This window comes from Sylvia atricapilla, chromosome 13 (genome assembly GCF_009819655.1).
Source record: "Sylvia atricapilla isolate bSylAtr1 chromosome 13, bSylAtr1.pri, whole genome shotgun sequence".
NCBI lineage: Eukaryota > Metazoa > Chordata > Aves > Passeriformes > Sylviidae > Sylvia > Sylvia atricapilla.
The window spans coordinates 2,027,326-2,053,779 of record NC_089152.1 but is presented as its reverse complement, the minus strand read 5'-3'; the positions used below and the strand labels follow the sequence as shown (position 1 = coordinate 2,053,779).

The window sequence follows — 26,454 nt, the reverse complement described above, 5'->3', positions numbered from 1 at the left end:
CAAAGGACTGAGGCGGGTTTGACGAACTGAAATCCACGGAGAAAATTCAGAAGGCAAAAAAAAAAAAAAAAGCGCGAATACAAAATCATTTTCATTTCGCTAAAATAAGGAGAACATTAGAATTCTCTTTGTAACGCTGTATGAATGATTTTAAGGGATAAATGAGATAATCATCAGTGAAAGTGCAATCCTAAGCAAAATAAGAGTGTCTAATTAACATGAGATCTGACAAAAATAATTAAAGGAGGGGGACATAATTAATGCCAGTGGACACGGGATTACACCAAACAGACATTGTTAAAATCATCTGATATCTTTCTTTTTTATGAGTGGAAGGGATGGCATATTAATCCTGAGACCTTTCTAGATGTGGGTGCAATTTTTACAATACTTGGCTTTTACTGAGCCAGCAATCCAGGAGAAGGAGTCTCCAAGAGAAGAGAGCATTTATCCGGTTTAGGATGAGTTAGAAGGAGATGCTGAATTGCCAATTGCTCCACAATTGCTTTAAGAGTGGGAGAACCAACTTCAAAAATATGCTATAAGATAATCAAAACTCGCATCCTCTACCTCAGTGAGAGAGTACTTGGAGAAAAAAAAAATATTAAAAGGCCTTTTTCAAATGGAAAGATACAATTTCTATTGATTCCATGACTGTGTGGATCCCAGATTTACCTTCTGCCTCATTTGTGGCATTTGTCAGATGAGTCAGGCTTGGGAAACTCGAGTCAATTGCTGATATTCTCCAGTGATCTCAAATTTCTCTGCCCAAATACTTCTGTCAAAAGATAACACACTGAAATTCTGTCCTGCATCTCCTGACAGGCTTCTCCAGGCAGGAGAGCTCCTGAGAGGCTTCCACTTGCCATCCTGGGCAGGCACAAAGATGGGATTGAGCTTTAAAGATTCCTATTGCCCATATAAAATAAAAGCTTCTCTAGCACTCACTGGTGTTATCCACGGGGGCATTGCACAAAGTGAGGAATACTCACTTAAATATTATTTTAATACATTAAATTTAATATATTTACTATTTAAATATTATTAAAATAATACTTGCACTGGTGTCTTTGTATTCTACCATGTTTTTCTCTTTACAAAGTACTTTATGGAGTGAAGCAATGTATGGCCCATAGCTCTGCAGGCAGGCTGCACTAAAACCTTTGTTTGTCAACATTTGGCAAGATCTTCTAATATTGCTACACCAGCATTTTTGCAACTTTTATTTTAAAACAATTAAACATGCACATGTTATCCCGTTAGTTTTGGCTGTCCCTGCACAAACTCCTTGCCCTGTGTAAAGACAATTCCCAGATCGGCACGGAAGTTGATCTCTGATCTCACAGGGACAAACTCAGCTGTCAGACAAAGTGTCAAGAGTTCTCTTGCTCTAGTGACTTCAGCTTGGCCTTTTGCAACCAGTTGAGGTTTCTTGCAAGAGAGGAAGGAAGTGGGGAAACTCAAGAATGATAAAACTGTTCAGACTAGGATGTTATAAATACACATGCAGCTACTCAACAGTATCAGCAGGGCACGAACTTGGCCCAAAGGTCTTCCATTTTCCTCTGTGAAACAGTGCACAAATGAGGGGAGTGATCTCAGCTACTTTTATTTAATTAACCTTCATGTTATTACAGTCACTGAATGTCACTGAGTAAGCACACTGGTCTGTGTTCCTCACTGTGTCAGCAATCGGCATCTGCCACATTTTAAACTCAATTAAATGTCTTTTTTTCCTCCCCCCAAATGATGTGTTTTTCTTACCCTTTCTATCAGCATGAGTTACTTCATCTTTGTTCCTGCTGAACAAGAGCTCCATCATTTTGCTCTCCATTTCCCTCTTCCTCTCACATCCTGCTTACATAATACATCTGAAATCATCCTGACTCCCAAAGCCAAGTCTACACTTTGGTCGTCTCACACTCAGTTATAACACCTCCTCCTCCTCAGATGTTTGAGAACTTGGCTTCTGCAAATCAGCTTCTTACAGATGGTGCTTCCATTTACTGGCACAAATTGGTAACTTAGAAGTATTAGTCATTGGAGATACACATTTTATAAAACATGTGAAAAATAAGAAGTAGAATAAACAGGAACATGCAGTGACATACTGCCTTGGCTCTTTCCCAGTGGGTTTTTTCCCTGCTAAGGACAAACACTACACAGCTCTCACCACGTATGTATGTTCAAGTGAAGTTATGGTGTAGGCAGGTATTATTTGAGAAAGTATGAATGCTTTTCTAAGAGTCAAAACAATCATCCCCGAAATTCCACACTTGCAGCATTAGACACAGAGCAGTGACTCAGAACCCAGAGACACCGCTTTGGACTCCTGCTTTTCTCTTTCATCTTGGACTAGACCTCATCTGCCAGTGCCTTTATCTTCCCCTCTGTAAATGTGAAGGGCAATATTGGTGACTACTGTAAAATTAGTCGGCATTAGGGCTTGCCTGCTCTCCTCAGGCACCCTTGCCGTGATCCTCACCTCCCGGAGGGCTCTGGCGTGTGATCGCACAAAATCAGGGGCGAGGAAAGGGCCTGGAATTTCTCCTGGAAGACACCGCGAAAGAAAGACCATGGAGGTCCACACAGCCGCATCCCACACTTGAAGGGAATCCAGGCTCTGTGCCACACAAGCCTGGGCTCCCTCAGGGCCTGCACTGCTCGGGCTCCCCTCAGCGCGCCCCGGCCCGCCATGGTTCCCTCAGCCGCTTCCCGCTGTCCCTCAGCTCCAGCTCCAGCTCCCTCAGCTCCAATTCCAGCTCCCTCACCTCATCCCCGCTGTCCCTCAGCTCCAGGTCCAGCTCCCTCAGCTCCAATTCCAGCTCCCTCACCTCATTCCCGCTGTCCCTCAGCTCCAATTCCAGCTCCCTCACCTCATTCCCGCTGTCCCTCAGCTCCAATTCCAGCTCCCTCACCTCATTCCCGCTGTCCCTCAGCTCCAATTCCAGCTCCCTCACCTCATTCCCGCTGTCCCTCAGCTCTAGTTCCAGCTCTCAGCTCGTTCCCGCTGTCCCTCAGCTCCAATTCCAGCTCCCTCACCTCATTCCCGCTGTCCCTCAGCTCTAGTTCCAGCTCTCAGCTTGTCCCCGCTGTCCCTCAGTTCCAGTTCCAGCTCTCAGCTCGTTCCCGCTGTCCCTCAGCTCCAGTTCCAGCTGTCTCGGCTGTCTCCCACCCGTCCCTCAGTTCGCGTCCCCTCAGCCCACCGCGTTCCCCTCAGCTCGTTCCCGCCCGGTTCCCTCAGCTCGTATCCCCTCAGATCATTCCCGCCCAGTTCCCTCAGCCCGCCCGGTTCCCTCAGCTCGTTCCCGCCCTGGTCCCCTCAGCTCGTTCCCGCCCTGGTCCCCTCAGCTCGTTCACGCCCGGTTCCCTGAACCTGCCCTGGTTCCCTCAGCTCGTATCCTCTCAGCTCGTTCCCGCCCGGTGCCCACATCCCGCCCCGCTTCCCTCAGCTCGTATCCCCTCAGCCCGCCCCGCCCGTTCCCTTCCCGCCCCTCCGTGAGGCCGTTCCCGGCGCTGTGACCCCGCGCCCCGCCCCGCGCAGGCGCCCCGGCAGTCGCGGCCTCAGGGCCGCTGGTCGCTGCCGGTGCCCGCCACCGCCGGCCGGTCCCCGATACTGCCGGCCGGTCCCCGATACTGCCGGCCGGTCCCCGATACTGCCGGCCGGTCCCCGCCACCGCCGGCCGGTCCCCGATGCTCCGCACGGAGAAGGTGCTGCAGCTGCGGGGGCAGCAGGGCCGCGCCGTGCGGGTGGTGCGGGAGCACTACCTGCGCCCCGACGTGCCGTGCCGCAGCGCCCTGTGCCGCAGCGCCCTGTGCCGCGCCGCCTGCGCCCGCGGTGAGGCTCCGCCGGGAGGGCGCCGGGGGGAACCGGGGCTGAGCACGGGCAGAGCCGGCACCGCCCGCCGGCCGGGCTGGGGCGGTGGGCCGCGTCCCCCGGGGCGGCGGAGGGCAGAGCCGGGGGCAGAGTGAGCCCTGAGGGCAGGGGATGATCCCTGGGCTGCGGGAATCCCTGAGGGCAGGGGGTGATCCCTGGGCTGCGGGAATCCCTGAGGGCAGGGGGTGATCCCTGGGCTGCGGGAATCCCTGAGGGCAGAGCGTGATCCCCGGGCTGCGGGAATCCCTGAGGGCAGGGGGTGATCCCTGGGCTGCAGGAATCCCTGAGGGCAGAGGGTGATCCCTGGGCTGCAGGAATCCCTGAGGGCAGGGGATGATCCCTGGGCTGCGGGAATCCCTGAGGGCAGGGGGTGATCCCCGGGCTGCGGGAATCCCTGAGGGCAGGGGGTGATCCCTGGGCTGCGGGAATTCCTGAGGGCAGAGGGTGATCCCTGGGCTGCGGGAATCCCTGAGGGCAGGGGGTGATCCCCGGGCTGGGGGAATCCCTGAGGGCAGGGGGTGATCCCTGGGCTGGGGACAGAGTGAGCCCTGAGGGCAGGGGGTGATCCCCGGGCTGCGGGAATCCCTGAGGGCAGGGGGTGATCCCTGGGCTGTGGGAATTCCTGAGGGCAGGGGGTGATCCCTGGGCTGGGGACAGAGTGAGCCCTGAGGGCAGGGGGTGATCCCCGGGCTGCGGGAATCCCTGAGCTGGGCGCATCCCGGAGGACAGAGAGTGATCCCTGAGCTGGGGTGATCCCTAAGGACAGAGGGTGATCCCTGAGCTGGGGTGATCTCTAAGGACAGAGGGTGATCCCTGAGCTGAGAGGATTCCTAAGGACAGAGAGTGATCCCTGAGCTGGGAGGATCCCTAAGGACAGAAGGTGATCCCTGAACTGTGAGTAAAGTGGTCCCTAAGGACACAGTGTGATCCCTAAGGACACAGTGTGATCCCTTAGGACAGAGTGTGATCCCCGGGCTGGGGTGATCCCTAAGGACAGAGGGTGATCCCTGAGGACAGAGGGTGATCCCTGAGGACAGAATGATCCCTGAGCTGGGGGATCCCTGAGAGAGTGATCGATCCTCGAGCTAGTGTTCTCCCAGAAGGGGAAAGGACCATCCCCATCCCGGGGTATCCGGACCGTCCTGAACAAATCGCGGCTGTAGCAGTAGTTTTCCTTTAAAACAAGATCCCTTCAGAAACCAACGAGGCGTTAAGAGCGGCAGGAATCGAGGAGTTGATTGTTAGAGGGTTTAACTGTGAACAGTTTACTGGCGGTGATAAAAGGCAAAAGGATTGTTCCGTTTTTGCCCTTCTCTTGCTTTAAGAGACCCTTTAAAGTGTATTAATTTCTGCAGGGTGATGGTTTATAGCAGGAGTTAAATTCTATACATACCTGTTAAGTATTACAATGGGACCAAGCCATTATCTTGAAGCCATTGTAAGTCTGCATCAGCAGCTATTTCTGTTCAGTAATTAAATGTAATTGCCTGTGTTATATCAGGGCATTTCAGACACGGGAAGGCTGCCAGGCTCTGATGTCTGCATTTGTTGTTGCTTTTACATACTGTGGTGCTGTTATGTGCATCGTAGATCATCACCCGAGCCGTGGTTGATGTTTCAGTTGGGTTTGTTGTTGTTGTTGTTCAATAGCACAATTTATTTGACGCAGGAAACTGACTGGCAAATAACAAACATAATATCCAACCTGTTTAAATTGACCAAATGACTTGTCTGAAAGAAAATGTTGAAAACTGTGACCTTTTTTTTTTTTTTTTTTTTCCTTTTGGAGCTATGGTGGGCATAGATGTTTTCACTTTTGATTTAGGTTGCAATCAAGGGTAGAAGGTGTATTATTTAGGATATTATAGAGTATTACTGCTGTCTAGGAGATCAGGACTAGTGATAGTTACTGCTCCCTAAAATAATGCATTTGGTTATGAATTCCTCAACGATAAGTTAAAGGTATAAATAAGGAAAAAAGTCTAACCTCTCCTGCTGTGCCTAACTCTCCCTCTTTTGTACTTCAATGTAAATTGTGCTTGAGGTGACAGTCAGAATATGTCCCTCTGTGATTATTCAAGGTAACCCAGATGTGAGGGAAATATTTGTTTTCCTCCCTGACTCTACACAGTGCGCTGAGCAAATCTATTTCACGCCCTGCGAGAGACTGCCTGCAAAAATCACATCAGCAGGTGCTTGTAAGGGTGAGCTGTGCCTGCCTGGGAGTCATTCTGCTCTGGATGTATGGGTTAGGCAAGGATAACTTTGTATGGGCAGAGCTCATAAATCTTCCCGTGGCATTTCACTTCTAATGCTCCTCTGAATTATTAATAAATATTAGCTTTCTTGTATGCCTGCTGCCATCATCCATTATAAGCCTTCGGTGTGAGGTGAGGGCCAAGTTCCTGTGTGCACAATTCTACTGTCTGGATTCACACTTCTTGTGGTCACAGCTCAAAGATTGTCCCGTGGTTGCTCCTAAGAAATAAATGAAAATAACCTGCCTTGTCAATATCTATACGCTTTGTTCTGTATTATTTGCCTGCACTGTGGTGAGTTCAGCAGGTCAGTGTTTATAACAAAGAATAAATAGGTAAAGAGAAAATACAGTGCAGATCCCCTCCCATCTGAATCTTTGAAATACCAAAAAGCAATTAAACTTTTTAATTTTGAGGTACATTTTAAAGATGTCATCTGTGATGTGTTGTGTGTGGTGTTTTGATGGCATATTCCTAAGGGATGGAGTCTCTACAAAGAAAATTAATACCAATGGTGAATAGGTTTAAAAATGTCTTTTCTTTGCAGTAGCAGTGGTTTTCTCTATGTGTATCCTTGCCTGTGCTCTTTTTTGTGAAGAGCCTGCTGTAAACGGTGTGTTTGAACAGAGAGAGCTGTGGGAGCAGGGTAAAGAACTGCTCATCATTCTGCAGCCTTTGGAAATTCCATGAAAAGATTTTCTGTGCCAGATGTGTAGTCCCTTTTTCATATGGAAGCAGAGAAGAAAGAACTATAATCTTTGCTCTTTTAAGTTACAGCCTTTTCATAATAAAAATGGATCTTTTTCACTCCTTTGGATAGAATTTCCACTAAATGTTGGCATCAGTGGATGCAAAAGGGTTTTGTCACAAATTTATGGACTGTACCACAGAATTATTCCATAACATCCATAATTTTGTTCATCAGTAAAAAAAACGTACCCATTTGTGGAGACACAATTGTCATTTTCTTACGTTGGGAAATATTTGCAAGAAGCCAATATTGCAACTGAAAGTTTGTACCTTGAAACTCTGAATTATCTTCCAGATGGCAAATTGTTGTCAGATGATGTCACACACTACGTTGTCCCCGACTGCAAGGTTGTTCAGGAGTACCTGGAGATTCTGGAATTTCCAGAGCTGAAAGGAATTATTTTCATGCAAACAGCTTGTCAGGCTGTGCAACATCAGAAAGGACGCAGGTATTTATCCCATAAGAACTTAATTTTTATTTAGATTAAAGTAAAATTACTGATTTATAAAATGTGTTATTTGTTTTTAGGCCCTTCAGGGGTCTTAATGTAGTTTTACAGAAGGGGAAGGACTGGGATCCTTTGTGATCCGTGGATATCAATGCCTGGCATAGTTTTCACTTGATAGGAGCAATATCAAACCTGGAGCTTTATTAACTAATCAAGTGGCTGGTGACAGGAATCAATTAGACTTTGCAGTAATGATCTATCCTGTGCCCACAGCTAAATTATGGACAGGTTTTGGTTTGCTGTATTGATGGCTGAGCACTTGTCTTTGGGGAGCAATTAATGTTATTGTATGGTACTTGATTTCACTAGTCATTAACCTGAGCATTGCCATACCATTGCAGAGGGAAATTTGCTCTCAGGGCCTTCCCATATTTCTAAAGCATAAATGCTTTTGAAGAAATAGCCCTTGCCCCAAAAGTGACAAACAAAACAAGTTCCTGGACACTTAGGATGTTTTGTGGGGCTCGTTGGAAAACAAGTATGTTTAAAATCAGAAGCGTTCACGATGGAACCTAGAAGAGTTTGCATGCAGGGTGATGGTTTAGGATTTATCATCTGTGGTAAGTTTCTCTGTGCATGACAGTAATTTTCCTGGTGTTTTTCAGCTGTATTTTCACGTGGAGTTAAAATAGCATTATTAAAAGAAAGCACAAGAACATATTTATCATTTTTCATTCCAGGCAGTACAACAAGTTACGGAATCTGCTGAAGGATCCTCGTCATGACTGTACCGTGTTTGCTAATGAATTCCACCAGGACTGCTACCAGCCCAGGGAGAAGGGAGAATCCATGGAGAAGTGGCAGACCAGGTTTGTTTGAACCTCTGCAGTGTCACACTGCACAGCATCATCACTTTGTATTTAGCAGTGTGAGTGTGCACCAGGTTCTGAGAGCTCATGCTATTGCTCTGCTTAGCTCTGCAACATTTCACAGTCACTGGAAGTCTGCATTGTGCTTTATGATTATAAAAGAATTAGCATTGTTTTCTCAGGGAAATAGACAAAATGTACTAAATCAAATGCAATAATGCTAAAGAAAAAGCTGGATCAGTTTAAAGTCATACCTCATAGCATCAATGTCTTAGCACCTCCAGCCTGCTTTTTCCAAGCTTTCACTCAGAGGAACTTCATGTTGTGTTGCAGCCAGGGCACAAGTGGATGTATTGGGGAGGAAACATTCTATTCTCCTCTCTTCCTGTGGTGCTTAAGAATGGCACAGGAACATTTTTTTGCAGAAGAATGTTTCTGTAGCTTGGTGTATATCTCTCAAAAGTCTGAGTGTTAAATCCAAATCTCGTTCATACCAAGCCAGCAAAGTCTTGTAAGTAGCAAATGAGCTATGCCAGGAATCTATTTCAAACTTTGCTTTTCAGGAACATTTACAAGGCAGCAGCCTGGTATCACAGTCACTGCCTGGGTCAGATGCCAGTTGTTATGGTAACAGAAGATGAAGATGCTATCAGGCAGTACGGAAATGAAACAGAAGGAGTGTTTGTGATTTCCTTCAAGGTAACGTGCCAGAAAAATAAAAGGTTCCCTTTATGCTGCATCAAAATGATGAAGCAAGTACATTAAAGTGTATTGCAAATCATGTCAGAGTTTACATTGAAGAAAACTGTGATGGTAACTCGTGTCTCCATTTGTCAAAGCAAGGAAATGTGTCACTTATGGGAATGTCAGAGAATCCAATGGCAGTGAACAAAGCAGCGAGCTGGAAAGATAAACAGCAGCTCTGAGGACAAGAGGTCATCTTTCTTAGGAGACCTTTTCCTTGTTTTTAAGGGATTTGGCATTGATGAGCAGTGATCAGTTCCCTCAGGCAGCTGCCTAAATCTGGAGTGCAAGCAGTCCATAAGCAGCTGTAGCCTAAATATCCATCAGCAATGTTCTGGAGTTACTTTGCCTGGACTGCTGAGGATGATGTCTGAGAAGATAAATCATTCTTCATTTTGGTGTCTATCTGATACCACTGGGATTCAGTAGGATCAGGAGATGGGATGTTTATGTTTATCTGTGGAAGGATATTGAGTAAAAACTGCACCAAACTGATTGACCTTTGTTGTATTTAGCAGTGGATTAGAGCAGACCCATCATTACCACTTGGAAGTGTTATTTGGGTATAGTTGAGACAGCTCTTGTCCATTGTGGGCTTTCCAAATGCATTATGAAAAGAGCAGAGATCTCAGATACTTTGCTGTTTATTTCTATCTGTTCACACAGAATTATTTGGATAACTTCTGGCCTGACCTAAAGGCTGCCCATGAGCTCTTTGAGTCCATAGTCCAAGCCCGGCGAGAACGGGAGAGTGAAAGCCAAGAGAACCACGGGAAGGAATATCCTGAGCACTTGCCTGTGGAAATACTGGAGGCTGGCATCAAATCTGGAAGATACCTGCAGGTATTTGTTCTATAGAGAACATACACAGAACAATGCAGTCTTCTGCTTGGTCCCTTGAGTTGCCTGAACTAGAGTGATTAGAGAAGCAAACATGGCTGTGGTGGGAAGAGGGGAAGAAAACAACAAGAGGATGGAATTTGGATTCTTAGGATTCTCAAAATATCTCCCCTACACTGTATTGTGAGGGGGAAACTTTTCTTAAATTTTTTTTTTTTTGTCTTGGAGAAGTTGAAGTAGGAGTTGGCTATTGAGGATTTGAAATTTGCTGTGGATTTTTCTTCAGGTTCGTATGGGATGTACCTGTAAATTGAGAGACCAGGTACAGTTTGAAGGAGTGAGACCTTGTTCTTAAATACAAATAGTGCTGCACAAAGGCTGCAGGTCTCACTTCATTTGCACAGGGATCTCTCAGTCAATGAAATTAATTTACAGGTTTATGGCTGCTCAGGGCCTTAATATGGATTGTTGGTAGACAAGTGTACTTCTTTTAAAAATAATTTAAAGAATTAGAGGCAGTAATTTGTCCCTTTGTTGGCAATTTCAGCAGAGGCAGGAATAAAATATGAACAGAAAGACTGAGGTTTTTCTGTCTTGTTGGAATAATGCCAGATTCTGTGCTAAGGCAGGCAGCAAAGGTAATCTTACACTGCCTGTGGTTGGAGTAAAATGTCATTTGCCATCTTATAAATAAATTCAGCATTTAAAAGAATTTAGTTTTGTTTTCCAGAAGTTAATTCCTAAAGTTCTACATCCTGCATTCCCCCCTGTAGAGAGAAGTTCTGTTCAAAATAACCTATGGATCAATAAAAACTAATTCATGTAAAAATAATTGTACCCCCCCCAGCTTTTATCCTTTAAAGCTGTCTGGTTTTAGGGTGACTGTTCCATTCTGTCGGTTGCTTTGTTGGTCTCTTCCAGGGCACTCTGAATGTCAATAAGCACCGGGCCCAGCTGGAAGCTTTTGTTCGGCTCCAGGCTCTTGGCAGCAAAGACACAGGTGAGAAGGGTTCAGTTATCAAACGAGGTGAAGGCTGAGACACTGTTTTCGTGGTTTTCATGGGCTAGAAAACAGGCTGAAGATTAACCAGAGGGTTAATCTTGTGAGGAGAATTCCTTTCCTCTTTCTTACCACCTCTGCCATATTCAGGTCTTGTTTCCCTGCGCCTCTCTGAAGGGAAACGTTGGGGCAAATTGTCCCTGTGCTTTGCTCTGAACTCAGGTGACCACTCCTCTGACTGCAGCAAGAGTTTGCAGGGATGTCGGCAGGGTTAGGAAGCTGGTCTTTGTGGACATGATTGGAAAATTGCCTTTTAGATCAAGCTGATCTGGAGTGATCCAGGATTGTCTCTCTGGCATGAGTTACTAATCAGCACCATAGAAGGAACAGTCCATTGTCCTGGCCCAGCTCTCACTAATAACTGCTGTCAAATGTTCCAATGTGACAGACCCTGCAGTCAAACCAGTGCTCAATATACTCACTGGTTTTTAAAAGCTTGTTTGGTTCTCAATCCTGCTCAGAATCCTGTGGCAGTGGCTTTCACAATTTAATTATGCTGTCTGTTTTTGTAGCTGCTGCCTAAGAACCATGAACTCATCCCAGCCTATGCTGCTTTTTATCCAAAAGTTCACTTACAAAATTCCTTAATAGATCCTTAAAAAGAACAAAAAGAAAATAGAGGAAAAGGTTTTAATTTCCTTGCAATATTAATTTCTTGCCAGTAGTCCTTTTTGTAAGAAATCATACTGGAAAAGTAATTTTCTGTTATTTCAGCAGAATGCTGCCAAGAACGGAGGGATTTGAATTTTCTTTTTGGCAGATTATAGTTCTGTTTCTTTTTATTTTTAATACAGAACTTCAAAGTGACATCCTCATTTATGGGTCAAAGGCTCGGAATCGTGCGATCCACGGGGATGTGGTTGTGGTTGAGTTGCTCCCTGTGCATGAGTGGAAGGGAAGGACTGTTGCCCTCTGTGAAAATGAGACTGAGGACAAAGCACCTGCAGACACCACAGGTGACCCTATGCCCACAGGTAAGGAGAAGCATCCTTTTCATTCCCTGCTGATAAATAATGGAAAAAAAAACCCAAAAAGTGAAAAAGTATCCCAGTGTGACATGCCTGGGTACCATGGGAACTTAGTGTCTTGTTTGAAATCATTACTCCACAGCTGTAGCTGCATCTTAAAAATTTGTTGACATCAGAACTAAAAGTTTTAAGAGGTTAATTCTCTTTCTTTAGGGAAATCACGTTGTGTTTTGCTCTTTGCTATTAAAAATTCCTAGAATTGGCCACATTTCAGCAGCAGTGGGAATCTCTGAGTAATTTCTGTCGTGTATCAACTGAAATCTATACAATGAGTTAGTCTCCACATAAATGAAAGCTCTTTAAAATCTGCCTGTGCCAGCAGTAGTTTATGACACACTTGTATTGTCTGCACAGCATATGTTGTTGGCAGTTGTGACAGATTTGGGGACACTTCAGTTTATTTTACAAAGCAATGAATCTCCTGCACCTCCCACATCTTTGCTTTCCTGGTTCTGTTTAACTCTTTCCTGCACCATGTTCCTTATCTAAAGGTAAAGTAGTTGGAATCATCCAAAAGAACTGGAGGGATTATGTGGTCACTTTCCCCTCTAAAGAAGAGAGCCAGTCCCAGGGCAGGAATGCTCAGAAAGTCCTTGTAACACCTTGGGATTACCGAATTCCCAAAATCCGGATCAGCACTCAGCAGGCTGAGGCATTGCAGGTAATTTAACTGAAGTGTTTCTCTGCTCTGTGTGCCTGCAAAGCTGTGTGGGTGGTGTAGGCTCTGAGGATGTTTTCCTTGACAAAAACATGGTGAAACTATTAAAGACTGTGAGGGTTCAATTTCTGCCTTCAAGGATTGTGTTCAATTCCTGTCACAACCACTTCAGCTTCAGGTAATGAAGCTTATTTGGGTTCTGAATTTGGAGCACAAGTCCAGCTGCCCTGGGCACTTAGATACACTTGCTTTGTGTTTTTTCTGCTCAGTGCAAGGTGTGTGAGGGGTATAAATGGTGCTTTCCAGGGGCACAGAGGGTTCTGACAGAGCTGTGTCACTGCAGGAGTACAGAGTTGTCGTGCGCATCGATTCCTGGGAGTCGACTTCCCTGTACCCCAACGGGCACTTTGTGAGGGTGCTGGGGAGGATTGGAGACCTGGAGGGGGAGATTGCAGCTATCCTGGTGGAGAACAGCATCTGTGCTGCCCCTTTCTCAGAAATCCAGGTTTGTCTCTGTCATCTGGTCTGTCTTTTCTTTTCTTGTTTCTCAAAGAGACGGGACCCTCTTACAGCTCAACGTCTTTGTTGCCAGTGGGTTTTTTGAGAGCCCATTTTAAAAGCTGAAAAATTATTATTATTTTATTTCATTTTTCTGGAATCTCTTGGATCAGTGGTTCTATTGGTACTACGGATTTTCAAGTCAAGAGTGATTTTAAGATAATCCTTTTGCTGTGAGGAAAAGATTGCAAACTCTTAATTCAAATTGGAGTTAGACCTTTAAGATTTTTCTGTCTTCAGTATGTGGTTGTGCTACTGATCCTAAAGGCCTCATTCTACTGAAATCATTGTCTTAAATACTTTGTTTTCAACTGGGAGAGGAACTAGCTTTCATAGATAATTATTTTGATTATACCTACAATTAATTGAAAGAAAACTAAAAAAAAACAATATGTAATGGTTGTATTTGCTAGAGTTGCAATATCACCACAGTAATAACATTGGTTACTAATACACATAGAATGCTTTTTAATTTTTTCCACACTTTCCATATGTAAAAAAAATTGAAAAACTAATTAAATCTAATTTGTTGGCATCTTTTTTGTAGCTAATATATAAACATGTGTTCACCAACAATATTTCTGTACAGATGAGGGAAATGCCAGTGAGTTCTCCAAAGAATCCATGGGAAGTGAGTCCAGAGGAGGAGAAAAAACGCCTTGACTTGAGAGACACCCACCTGATCTTCAGCATTGACCCCAGGGGCTGTGAGGACGTGGATGATGCTCTCTCTGTCAGGACTCTGCCCAACGGGAACCTCGAGCTGGGGGTGCACATTGCAGATGTCACTCACTTCGTGGCTGCAAATTCCTACACTGATGTGGAGGCCAGAGCCAGGTGAGGTATTTTCTGGTAATTAGGAAATGTATGGAGCTCAGGAGTTTGTGATGCTACCTTAAGGAAATTTTGGAAGGAAAAGAAACATGCTTTCAACTTTCATGTTTTAGTAAAGACTTCTTAAAGCTAATGGAACTGTTATGTAACTAATGACATTCTGCTTTTATTTGAATTTCTTTTCCAGAAAGCTGTACAAGTTTATTTTTCCCTAATCACTCCTCTTTGCTTTATAGTCTAATTTAACATCTGTGGCTTAAAATATTTTTTAAAAACCATTTGTTTGCATTCCAAGGGAGATGAACACCCACAAAATAGAATTATGTCTTACATTAATTTAATTCCAGAGGTATTTGTCAGGCTTATTTTAATCTTCAATCTTGTCTTTTAGTGTGCAAATATTTCATTCTCTTTTTTCTTTTATTCCCACTGTTTTGAACTTGAACTACTGAATCACTTAGTGAACTGTATTCTTTGTAGATTCAAAGAAGTACAGAGTGCAGGCAGCAGAGGTGTTTGATGTAGCCATTAAATCACCTCTTCTTCAGTGAGCAAATTTTGTGCAGCCCTGGTTCTGCCCTTGATGGCAGCTGAAATACCAATGAAGGCAAAATTAGGGTCGTACAGCACAAATACCTATTTAAATAATTTAACTTGGGTGTTGCACCTGCGAGTGTTCTGTGGGAGTGGCCTTTTCAAATCAGGCCGTGGAGCAATGGAGCAATCTTACACCCCAGCCCCAGGGCTCCTGGAGGGAAGAGCAGTGAGTGTTTTGTTCCAGGGCCACCACGTATTACCTGGCGGACCGGCGCTGTGACATGCTGCCCTCTGTCCTCAGCACCCACCTCTGCTCCCTCCTCAGCGGCGTGGACAGGTAAGGCCTGGGGGACTTTCACAAGTCTTTTTGCATCATTACTGGGAGAACTGTGGACGTTAACAATTACCCAGCAGCTCTACCACAGGTAGAGTGAATTTTACAGACCAGTTCAGATCAATTTACAGGCTCAGCTGGCTGCTGGTGTGAGGATATTCGGGGTACAGAGATGTTCGTTGTGGATGTGTCAGACTAATAAAATAAAAAATAAAAGTAAATTAAAAATAACTATCGCAGCGTAGCTCTGCTTTAAATTATTAGAGACCTTATACCTTAGGGGTACTCTGCTTCAGCAGATGAATTGAAAATACTGTTGTGGAGCTGATCCTCATTTCAGTGGTCGTGCATGAGACTGAGAGGCAAGTGCATTATTTAGTGCTATTGCTGAGCACTGGTTTCATAAAGAAAAAGATGCTTCCACAACCAGAATTAAATCTAAGAGTTGAACGTGCTTGAAATGGGAGTTTGAGCCTACCAGAGGCATTCCAGAGCCGTGGTGTTGTCTTTAAGGTACGCTGTGAGTGTGCTGTGGGAGCTGGAGAAGGACTCTCTCGAGACGCTGAGGGTTCAGTACAGCAGAACCCTGATCCGCTCTGCCTACAAGCTGGAGTACGAGACAGCCCAGGCTCTGCTGGATGGGGACACCAGTGTGGTGGGGGATATCCAGGAGCTGAGCGGCCTGGCTGAAGGGACGAGGCAGAAGAAGCTGGCCGAGCTGGTTTGGGCGCTGTCCAAGCTCACCGACATAGCGCGGCACTTCCGAGCCAAGCGGGACAGGTGCGGCGCGCTGGAGCTGGAGGGGATCGAGATCCGAGTGCAGCTGGATGACAAACGCAACATCCAGGACCTCATCCCCAAGCAGCCGCTGGAAGTGCACGAGACCGTGGCGGAATGCATGATCCTGGCCAACCACTGGGTGGCGAAAAGGATCGCCGAGCGTTTTCCCCACCAAGCTCTGCTGCGCCAGCACCCGCCTCCGCGCCAGGAATTCTTCACGGAGCTTCGGGAGTGTGCCAGCGCCAAAGGCTTCTCAATTGACACACGGTAGCTTTTGTTACTACAGCTCTGTAATTTAAATTGAGCAATTCCAGCTCTGAGTATCAATGTTAAGAGACGTTGCATAGCAGTTCTTAAAAAGAGTTTTTTTCAGGACTTTTCTGATGATGCTCTGACCAGGAGAAGCTGCCTGCATTCTGCTGGCTGTGCTGCAAATGGCAGTGGCTGAATAATTTTAGACGTACCCAGACAAGACATTTGTTCAGTCAGTGCAGTGGTCAAGCTCTGCAGTGGCTTTGTTTGCACTGTATTTCCTGTGTAAGAATACTGGTTTAGATTAGGTGAATTCTGTGCAATGTAGTCATTTTCAATGACTCAAAATAATTCAGAGTTACTTGGGCAAGATAGCGTGAGCAGGCCATGGTGAAGGGCATCAGCAGAGCCCCTGTGACCTGGGTGTCACCCTGTCCCATTTGTGCTGGACACAAAGGTTTGGACCAGCTCGCTCTTTTGTACTGCACAAGATGGAGTTTACTCCAGTCCCTGGTTCTCCAGGTTGCAGCAGGGTGAAAACTGGGATTTTTCTAAACGTTTTCTTAGAGCAGAGCTGTTACTAAACAGCATTGAAAGTTTCAATATTGCTCTGCTTGCCATTTTTTTAGGAATAATTGTTGACTTCTCTGTGGGTTTTATGCTGTTGTTAACTGTGAGTTATTATTAACTGTATTATAACCAAGGCCAGTGTGGTTTTCTCTGGAATTAACACCTTTTTGCAGGTCCAACAAGGCTTTGGCCGAGTCTCTGGACAGAGCAAACGACCCCTCGGATCCCATTGTGAACAAACTGCTGCGCTCCATGGCCACCCACGCCATGTCCAACGCCCTGTACTTCTCCACTGGCTCCTGTCCCGAGGAGCAGTTCCACCATTATGGTACCTGCTCACTTTCCTGCCTTCCCTGGCATTTGTGAACCGTGATGGCCGTGCCTGCTCATCTCTGTTCCTTTCTCTTGGCAGGGCTGGCCCTGGACAAGTACACTCACTTCACCTCTCCCATCAGGAGATACGCTGACATCGTTGTGCACAGGCTCTTGATGGCAGCCACCCTGGGGGATGGCAAGGACAACATCATCAGTAACAAGGATCTGGAGGAACTGTGCAGACACATCAACAACAGGAACCGGGTAAGGGCGTCCTTGTGGGAGTCTCCATGGGACACCAGTCCTGACTGTGGCTTTGGTAAAGAGTGTCACTTTATTTGTAGTGCTTTGGGGTTTGTTTAAATACCAGTTTTCTTCTGAGAGCGGTGGTAAAAGTGCTCATACTTCACTTGAGCTGCATGTAGAGTTTTGTTTTAGCTGTAATTTTTCTTGGGCAGAGGTAAGCCAGTAGATAACGGCAAAAAGCAGCCGTGGGAACGAAATCCAGAGGCACTTGTTGGAACATTTGTGTAGGTTTTTGTCTGTGTATGTGTGTGTGTGCTCACAGGCAGCCCAGCGGGCCCAGAAGCAATCCACGGAGCTCTTCCAGTGCATGTACTTCCGGGACAGGAGCGCCGAGGGCGACGAGCGCTGCGTGGCCGACGGCGTCATCTACTCCATCCGCACCAACGGCGTGCTGCTCTTCGTGCCACGGTGAGCCCGGGGCTGGCACCTGCTGCTGCTGCACCCACTGCCACCTGCTGCTGCACAGCTCTGCCACCTCACTGCCCCTGCTGCTGCTGCACAGCTCTGCCACCTCACTGCCCCTGCTGCTGCTGCACAGCTCTGCCACCTCACTGCCCCTGCTGCTGCTGCACAGCTCTGCCACCTCACTGCCCCCTGCTGCTGCACCCATTGCCCCTGCTGCTGCTGCTGCACAGCTCTGCCACCTCACTGCCCCTGCTGCTGCACAGCTCTGCCCCTGCTGCTGCTGCTGCACAGCTCTGCCACCTCACTGCCCCTGCTGCTGCTGCACAGCTCTGCCACCTCACTGCCCCTGCTGCTGCACCCACTGCCCCCTGCTGCTGCTGCTGCACCCACTGCCCCCTGCTGCTGCTGCTGCACAGCTCTGCCACCTGCCCCTGCTGCTGCACCCGCTGCCCCTGCTGCTGCACCCACTGCCCCTGCTGCTGCACAGCTCTGCCACCTGCTGCTGCTGCACCCACTGCCACCTCACTGCCCCCTGCTGCTGCACCCCCTGCCCCCTGCTGCTGCTGCTGCACCCACTGCCCCCGGCCGCCTCTCAGCTCTGCCGCAGCTCAGCCCGTCTCCAGCCTTCCAGAGGGCTCCCTGGGAGGCCCAAGAGCCACAGCCTCCGTGTAGGAGTGCTCCTCATACACTGGGGTTTGCACCCCCACGGGAGCAGGGCTTTCCATCCCAGGGAAGGATTTGGGGTTCATTACAAAGTAAAAAACCAGAGGCTTTGATACTTTATTTGGCCTTGTGCCAGCACGGAGACACCTGTTGGATCCTTGAAGCTGTACCTCAAAACCCTGTTACTATTTCTGTTGGGCAGGATGCCAAGAATCCCGCCTCACTCCTTACTTACTTCAGAGAGTGCACAAAGACTTCTGGTGCATTTTTGAGGTGTTTAGCAGGTGCAAAGGTCCTCCTTGCACCTAGCACAGCTTCTGTCTTTTGTTCTCTATGGTTTCTCTTTTTCCTCTTAATTAAAACATTCTTGCTTTTCAAACACCTCCCTTGGTGCCGTCTCACTAATATTTTAAGCCATTCTGGGGCTGCTGGCCAAACCCAGAGGTGATGCAGAGCATATAAAACCTGGCTCCCTGTAAATGCATCACCTCCCAGCCAGGAGAGGCTGCTGCCTTACAGAGAACTCAGGGCAATCACACTGCTGCTCTTCAAGCTTTTTTTTTTTTTTTTTAATAGAGAACTGTGTCCTCACTGTCTGTCTGGAAAAACCTGTAAAGCTGCTCCTCTCCCATCACTGAGCCATTCCAGGCCCCACCCAGCACGAAGATAATGGATCATTATTTCACTTTTGCCTCAGTGCCCTCAAAACACTTCAATCTCTGTCCCCATGCTGTTTTCACCTCTGGGTTTCTTTGACAACGCCTATCAGTGTTCCTGAGGCAGGATTATCAGGCTGCTTCCTCTTGCTTTTGTACAATCCCAGCCAGCCTGTGGGTTTCAAAACTAAGGGACCTGAAAAGGCTGAAAATGGTTAGAACAGCTTCTCCTCTGCTCTTTTGTAGGTATGGAATCAAAGGTGCAGCCTACATGAAGAACAAAGAGGGCTTGGTCATCTCCTGTCAAGGGGCTGGGAGCTGCCAGTGGAAGCCTGGATCCCTCCACCGCTCTCAGCATAAAATCACCTCCACTACAACTTCTGGAGACTCGCTGACCTTGAGCCTTTTCGATCACATCACGGTGAGCGTCTGGTCTGAGGGGAGGAGAAGGAAACGGCACCATCAGGAATTTAACACTGCTGGTTTGCAGGTGAGGATCGTGGTGCAGAGCTCGCGCTGCCACGCCGAGACCATCCGGCTGGAGATGGTGAGGAACGCGCCGCACAGCAGCGCCCACGCCGAGTGTGCCCGCCCGAGCCCCCACGGCGCCAGGGCTGAGCTGCTCAGGCAGGGCAGCCGGGCTGCAGAGGAGAACCAGCGAGCCCAGGACACAGCCAAGGGCCAAGTGCTGGATGAGGAGTCCCGGCAGTTCTGCCAGACCAAGGGGCCCAGCCTGTACCAGCTGCTGGAGGAGATCCGGGAGCTGGCGCTGCTCGATGTGACCCAGGACGTCAGGACCTGACCTGGGACTGCCCGGGGCTGTCCCACTCCTGTTCACTGTGCACAAGTGCTTGGGGGATCTTTTCAAAAGCAGCTTATTTAAGTATTCGAGAGTCCTTTCAATAAGAAGCTAAATGTCTGTTTTAAATAAGAATTATTTTTATCTGATTATGAGTATGGATGAGTTATGAAAAGATTTTATACCTGATAAAGCTCATATTTCAGAGTAAAGATCAAGACACTTTGCTGTGAATTCTTTTAAAAATCATTTCAAAAATTACTTTGCTCATATTGTCCATAAAACCTAAATACTTTCTTCTTCCCTACAAGGATATAAAAAGCAAATTCCTTCATAAAGTAACACCCAGTTCATTCAGTGTGTAGAAATTCAGTACTTTTTACTGGTGGTTCCTTTTCATTCCACCAAAGGGAAAAGCTGTTGTGTAAGTCAAGACTCTGAGAAGAGGATGAAGCAGAGCCTCAAGCAGAGAGCAGGATCAGAAGGAAAGTCTCATTCCTTGTGATCCAAAGGATGGGGAAATGTGGGAGTCCTGGCCTTGTAACAGCCTCAGACAAGAATTTCAGGTTTGACTTCGGAAATTTAATAGCTTCCATTTTATATGAAAAAAATACAAGTAATGGGTAAGCAGTTTAAAAAAAATCCAGCACCCCTGTTATAAGACTTGTTAAAAAAACCCCAAACAACACACCTTTAATAGCAGCCCATTAACATCCCAGTTAATTCAGTTTAACATAAATTATAAACTATATTCAAAGTAGATGAAAAAACTCATAAACATTATCTAAAAAACGTTTTGAGAGGTGGAAACGAAGGCTCAAGTGCAGCTGAAGAACTTTGTTCCGTTTCCTGGTGTACAGAGCTGCTCCTCTGCAGCTTCCAGGGAAGAGTTCTGTCCTTCAGTGGTGCCACGACAAAGAATTCCCTGAAGCTTCTGGAGTGCCAAAAGCCAGCAGTGTTTCAGTACAGTACTTAAAGCAGAGGGATCTTTTGGTCAAGAAAGGCATTCACAGTGTGGGGAAGTTACTGCTCTTCCCTGGCACATTCCAATTCATCTCCATCTTCTTCTGTGGGAGCATCCCTGGCTGCAGGAACCTGAGTGTCTTCAGTGAGGCCAGTGGGATCCTGAGCAACTGGGCTGTCAAACCCCTCTGCTGAGTAACTACTGGGGAGCTCTGCTGAGAGAAACCAGAACAACCATGAGCAGACACGGCTGCTGTGCTTAACTGTCCCCATCAGCACAATGCCAGCCTGTGGCAAAGGCAGCTCAGAGGTGAGAGGCTGAGCTGCAGAGACAGAGCCGTCACAGCTTGGTACAACCACCAGGGAGTTTAACTACAGGAAAACTGTTAAAATGTGAGAGTAGCCCATTCCAGCAGTTCCGAGGAGAGCCGTCAGGGCTCAGCCTGCCCTCAGCGTTAGCCCTGCCCTCGGGTGCTTACCCTGGGGCTGCTGCAGCCGCGCCTGCCGCCGCTCCAGGGCCAGCTGCCGGTTGTGCCTCATGCGCTGCTGCTGCTCCTCGGTCAGGGCTCCCGGCGGGGAGCTGGGCTCGGCTCTGCCGCTCTGCGAACCGGCTCCTGCAGCCGCTGCCTCCAGCACACGCCTCTCCTCCTCTTCTGCTTGCAAACGAGGGGGGAAAAGGGGCAGAATCAACACGTTACACCCACCGAGATCCACTTCACGTCAGTCAAGAGGACATTCTGAAAGCGTTTCTATCTTCTACATATTGTACTGACAGCTGAAGTTCATTCCATGATTTAATTTCAATGGGCAGTTTTCTGCCTAGGCCCACATCCTCAGTATTCAAAGGACACAAGTGCTCAGAGCTCACACACACACAGTAATCAATGCCTGAGTGCAGAGGCACAGCTCTGTGTACTGAGTTAGCAACAGAAGCCGTGCTTGAAGGGTCAAAAGGGACAGGAAAAGCAGGCAATCCTTAGGGCCAAGTAATTTTCCTCCCAACACTGTCCTTTACAAAGTGGCAGGAGTTGCTACAGGAATTCCAGCCTTTGAAGGCCAGGCTGCATGGCACTAATTGAAGGTGCCCCTGCCCATGGCAGGGGATGGAACAGGATGGGGTTTAAAGTCCCTTCCCACCCAAACCATCCCAGGATTCTGTGGATCAGAAGTCTGGACACAGAGTACTCAGTTCTGAATTCAGTGAGCTCTGGTACAGAGACATTTCCTCATCTGCCAGCACTGAAAGGAGCAAAGTGGAGGCAGTTCAGTTACCCAAACTCCCCCACCCAGAGAGCCCAAAGCCTCTGCACCACTCTAAGCCTGTGACCAGAAACATCAGCTGACAAAAAGGTTGGGCTGTTAACACAAGAGCCCAGCTGGGTTTTTTCACACCTGTGAGATGCCCTCTCCAGCTCTGCCCTCAGGCTGTGGCAGTGCCCTCACAGCTCAGTTCAGACGTGTGTGGAGCCATCGCACAGAACAATCTGATCTCTCTGCAGACGCTGTCGGCAGGATCCACGGCTGTTGCTGTCCGTGGCAGCTTCTGGCTGCAGTGCAGCTCTCACACGCAGCACAGTGAAGGCAGCCACGTGTCACCCGCTGCCCCAGGGGCACCCCAGGGCTCAGGCCAGTGGTGCCACCCATCAGCTCCACCACAAAACCATTCCCAAGCACTGCCCGGGCTGGAGGCCGAGGCTCACGTGGACACAAATGGGACAACGCAGAGACGATGCTCTCAAGACTGACAGTCAAAATGCAAAACCCTGCACAGGGCCTTAGGAATGATGATGAAATTCCTTCCTTTCTGCTCCTAAAGTTTCTTTCAAACGACCATGTGAATGCTACCTCCTCTTTAATTACCATCTGTTGATGTCTAATTTCTGATTGGAAGCGACTCCTGAGTCATGCTCAGTAAGTGCTGGGGTTTGATGCTGGCAGAAGGAATGTCCCAGAGCTGTGTGCCAGCACTGACAGACACAGCAGTGGCCCAGCCCGAGCAGCACTTTGCTGTGAAGGGCACCACACCCTGCAACTCCTGGGAGGGTCACCAGGGTGAGTTTGTGACTCCTGCCTTAACAGGATCCAAGAGTTCTCCAGACTCATGGGGGAGTGCAACACAAATCTCTGTGCTCAGTAATTGCAGTTCTAGGGGGCTTTTTGGAGCAACATTTCTGAAAATGCTGGTTAACACCCATTTCCTTTCAGCATTTTATTGATTTGTACATACATACTGGTGCAAGTACCAGTTCAGTTTTGTCATAAGACTCACAGAAGCCTGGTTTTAAAGCAGAGGCCTCTCAATTTCTTCCACACTAGAAAAGCCTACTCCTGGTCAGTAGGAAGGGAAGTAAATAATCTCAAGCACTGAAGTACTGAACAAACAGCAGAGAGAACATACCTTCATTATGTTTGAAGTCTTCATGTAAAATAGGAAGATCAAGTCTAATCCGCTTGAGGCAGGTCTGTGGGTGGGAGATGAAAACATTGGTGTTTCATCTGCAGCAAGTTTTTATGTTCACTTTTGGGAGCATGGCAAAACCACAGCAATTTCATTTGACATTTTTTTACTCTTAATAAAAATACTCTTTTCACTTCATGTCCATTTGACACACAGACCTGCAACGCTGTGGCTCATCTTCCCACTCCTCCATCTATCACCCAGCCTGAATCCTTCATCACTCTTCTTTTGCAGGTTCAAATTAAAAACCAACCAAACAAAACCCCAAACCCCAACCAGTTCCAGCTGGTTAAGCAAGAACTGGTTAAAGTTCTTGCTGTGGTTAAAGATGTCCTGAAAATGCTGAAGCCAATTCCCTGGAGGATTATTTCAAATCAAGAAAGGTTGTTTCTAAATACAAATACAAATACCAGACAGAGCTCTTAATTGAGAGAAATTAATTTAACTCACGTTATACTTCTGAGCAGTATGCACAACCTTCTTTTGCTGCGTAATTGATCCCCTAAATCTAACTCTTGACCTATTCCAAACACCATGAAGAGAAACTGACAGAAACAATTCATACCTGAACTTCCTTTTTGTTTCCCAAAGACTCCACTCTGTCAATGAAATCCTCAAACTGCAGTTTTGGGAACAGCCTGTGAGCCCAGTGCTCCATGTGTTGTATCAGTGTCTTCAGGTCCTCTGCCTAGAGCAGAAAAGATGAAACCCAGCTACTAAAGCTGACAGAGCAGGGAGAAAGGGAACAGGAATTCAGGAATTCCTGAGAACATGGAGCACCTGCAGCTTGAGAGTCTCTGGAAAATGTCAGCAGTACCAATGTGTGGGTGACCTTTCCTTCCTCCTCCCACAGCCCACGTCAGTGTCATCTCAGGCTGTGAGAACAGCACTGCTACCAGCTCAGGGGAGCATTTGCACATCCTGCAGGTCCTGAAGCATTGTCCTTAAACAACCAGGGCTGAACCCAGGTTGAAATAAATCCACTGGGGCACAGCTGGCATTGATCCTGATGTTTAGAATGCAGATCCATCACAATAGGCTGATCTAGGAGAGATTTTGGCCCCTTCCAGCACTACTGCTCAGCTCCTTTGTGCCTGCAGTGGCCATGAGAACATTTATGCCACGGATGCTGTTTGTAAAGCAGATGCACAGGTGTCCTTGTGCCAGCAGAACCATGGAATTGTTTGGGGTGGAAAAGTCCTTGAAGATCAGAGCCCAACCACTCCCCCAGCACTGCCAAGGCCACCACGAAAACATGTCCCCAAGTGTCCCACCTGGATGTCTTTTAAATCCCTCTGGGGCTGATGACTCCACAGCACAGCCTGCTCAGGGCTGGACAACACCTTTGGTGAAGGGATTTCCCCTCAGAACCAATCTAAACCTCCCTGGCACATCCTGAGGCTGTTTCCTCTTGTCCTATTGCTTGTTACTTGGGAGAAGAGACTGAGCCTCCCCTGTCTACAGCCAACTCTATAATGATATGCAAGGGAAAATAAGCTCTGCATGTTTAAGTGCACCCAAAAGAGTAAGAAAGTTTGTAGAGAAAGTCCTGCTTTCTCCTTGCTCGAGTGGTATGTCACACTTCTTTTTTAAACCTTGTGATTCAAAACCCTGCTTGTATGGACAACACAAGAGTCACAGATGTGATATTCTACTTTTAGAGTGGAGGAAAAGAATTTTATGATCAAAAGATGGATTTTGTTAAAGCGTTTCATGTTTGTTTTAAAATTTGCAGCTCCAAGCCTCACCAGGGTTTGCTCAGATGCTGCTGGGAAGCTGGTTAATCAGAGAACTATCAATTCTCCCTGGATTATATGGGCAGCACTATCAAATCTGCATTAACCTCCCAGGAAACAAACCCAAAGCTCAGCAGGTCTCACCTCGTGCCCTTTACCCTTGAACTTCACGTTGTCAAACATGTGTCTCAGAGCTGGGAGTCCCCTTTCTGAAATTAACCTGGGAACAGGAGTGGGGGAGTTATTGGAAACTCACGCTTCCTTCTTTCAATTTACAAGTAAAAACAAACAAAGAAAAAACTCTCACGTTCCTTACAACAGCCTAAAGCTTGGATTCTTTCTGGTGATTATAAAGAACTCACAGCAGTTTTAGAGGTACCTTAATCATTCTCCCACAGCCCTACACAAACTCAGTACATAAAGAAATATTCTGTATAAAGTTACCTCTGGGCATCTAATCTAGGCCTTGGTCTCTTAACTGCTTTCTGTGTGCTCACAGCAGAATCCTTTGTTTGGGACTGCGGGTTTCCATCTGGATCTGGGGAAGAAAACAGCATCATTTAAGTATTCAAAGCAATTGCCATCACCTAGGATTGGATCGAGTACATTTTAAGTTTCCACTTGTATTTCTGGTAAGTGTATTGAGAGTGCATCCAACACCTTTTATCCCTTCCAAAAGCCAAGTCATAAAGAGTAACTACAGATCAGTGCTGTATAATTATTTAGAGAAACATGTCACAAGAACTTCAGTATATTATAAAGATTTCCTTTGTGCACGTATTTTCATGGAATCTACAAAAATAAACTCTTCCCACATCGCATGATTAACAATTTAAATTTACAGTTTGTTTTCTGCCTGTTTTTATGCACTGAAGTCCAACACCACTAATTTAGATCGCTCAGCATTAAAATGGGAATTTTCGGGGTCCCGGGTGTTCACCTCCATTAGCCTGAGCCCATTCTGCATCGTCTCTTCCTGGAGAGGCAGGAGGGGGAAGAGGTGGGAATTTTTCGTCTTCTGTATTCTCATAATCAGGAAGATCAAACAAGTTGGTCTCTAAAGGATCTAGCATTGCCACAAAGAAGCCTTTTTTCTCCTCCTGCAGAAAACACCAAAAGCATTTAAAGAGAAGCAGCGAGGCTGCCACAGAAGCAGATAAACGCTAATTATATACAATATTTACAGCTTTTTTAGGAAAAGATCTGGTAACCAGATCATCGTAGAAATTAAACAGCAGGTACCACACAGAGGATAACACAACCCAGCCTACCTAAGCCGAATAAAATTATTCGGGTTTGAGATGTTTTAACTCGCCAAAATGACTTAGGAGAGCCAGGAATTAACTAAAACAAGTGGATTCCTGACCACAGCGCTAATCCATGGAGCCGCTCACACCGCTGACCGAAGCCTTCGGAGGTGGAGTGGCAATTCCCCAAGCGTACAGCTTACCCACTTCGAAAGGCGGTCAGGAGGAGGATTCTCCTTTTCCGGCTGCCCAAGGGATGCTAATCCCGGAGCCGCCGGCCGGAGCGAGGCTGGTGTAAGGACAGGCTGATTTCGGAGCCCTTTCCCCAGGACAGGCCGGTCTCGCAGCCCTCTCCCCAGCGGCTCCGGCCGGGCTGAGGCGGTGTGAGGACAGGCTGATTTCACAGCCCTCTCTCCAGCGGCTCCGGCCGGGCTGAGGCGGTGTGAGGACAGGCTGATTTCACAGCCCTCTCTCCAGCGGCTCCGGCCGGGCTGAGGCGGTGTGAGGA

The 26,454-nt window shown here is 47.1% G+C and overlaps 2 protein-coding genes and 1 non-coding gene across 4 annotated transcripts; 1 reads left to right on the top strand and 2 right to left on the bottom strand.

Moving 5' to 3' along the window:
• The first annotated feature begins 3,669 nt into the window (after positions 1-3,669).
• DIS3L (DIS3 like exosome 3'-5' exoribonuclease) lies at positions 3,670-19,775 on the top strand. 2 transcript variants are annotated; one of them, XM_066328202.1, is made up of 17 exons: positions 3,670-3,838; positions 7,181-7,334; positions 8,075-8,203; positions 8,767-8,902; positions 9,614-9,790; positions 10,709-10,787; positions 11,642-11,821; positions 12,367-12,536; positions 12,877-13,038; positions 13,681-13,928; positions 14,707-14,799; positions 15,310-15,843; positions 16,572-16,726; positions 16,811-16,977; positions 17,282-17,427; positions 18,990-19,164; positions 19,234-19,775. In XM_066328202.1, exons 1-17 carry the CDS (start codon positions 3,694-3,696, stop codon positions 19,543-19,545), a joined length of 3,162 nt encoding a protein of 1,053 aa, XP_066184299.1. In that variant the 5' UTR covers positions 3,670-3,693; the 3' UTR covers positions 19,546-19,775. The 2 variants fall into 2 exon arrangements, with proteins under 2 accessions (XP_066184299.1, XP_066184300.1); XM_066328203.1 differs by lacking the exon at positions 7,181-7,334 and having other exon boundaries at positions 3,755-3,838.
• Positions 19,776-20,102: 327 nt separating this feature from the next.
• Positions 20,103-26,230, bottom strand: TIPIN (TIMELESS interacting protein). The gene is made up of 8 exons (XM_066328205.1): positions 26,150-26,230; positions 25,640-25,799; positions 25,144-25,237; positions 24,844-24,919; positions 23,529-23,651; positions 22,904-22,967; positions 20,985-21,158; positions 20,103-20,717 (listed from the first exon to the last, which is right to left on the bottom strand). Exons 2-8 carry the CDS (start codon positions 25,770-25,772, stop codon positions 20,566-20,568), a joined length of 816 nt encoding a protein of 271 aa, XP_066184302.1. The 5' UTR covers positions 25,773-25,799; positions 26,150-26,230; the 3' UTR covers positions 20,103-20,565.
• Positions 21,962-22,094, bottom strand: LOC136367260 (small Cajal body-specific RNA 14). Its single transcript, XR_010744659.1, has one exon. It is a non-coding gene; the product is annotated as a small Cajal body-specific RNA 14 (non-coding RNA).
• Positions 26,231-26,454: the final 224 nt, after the last annotated feature.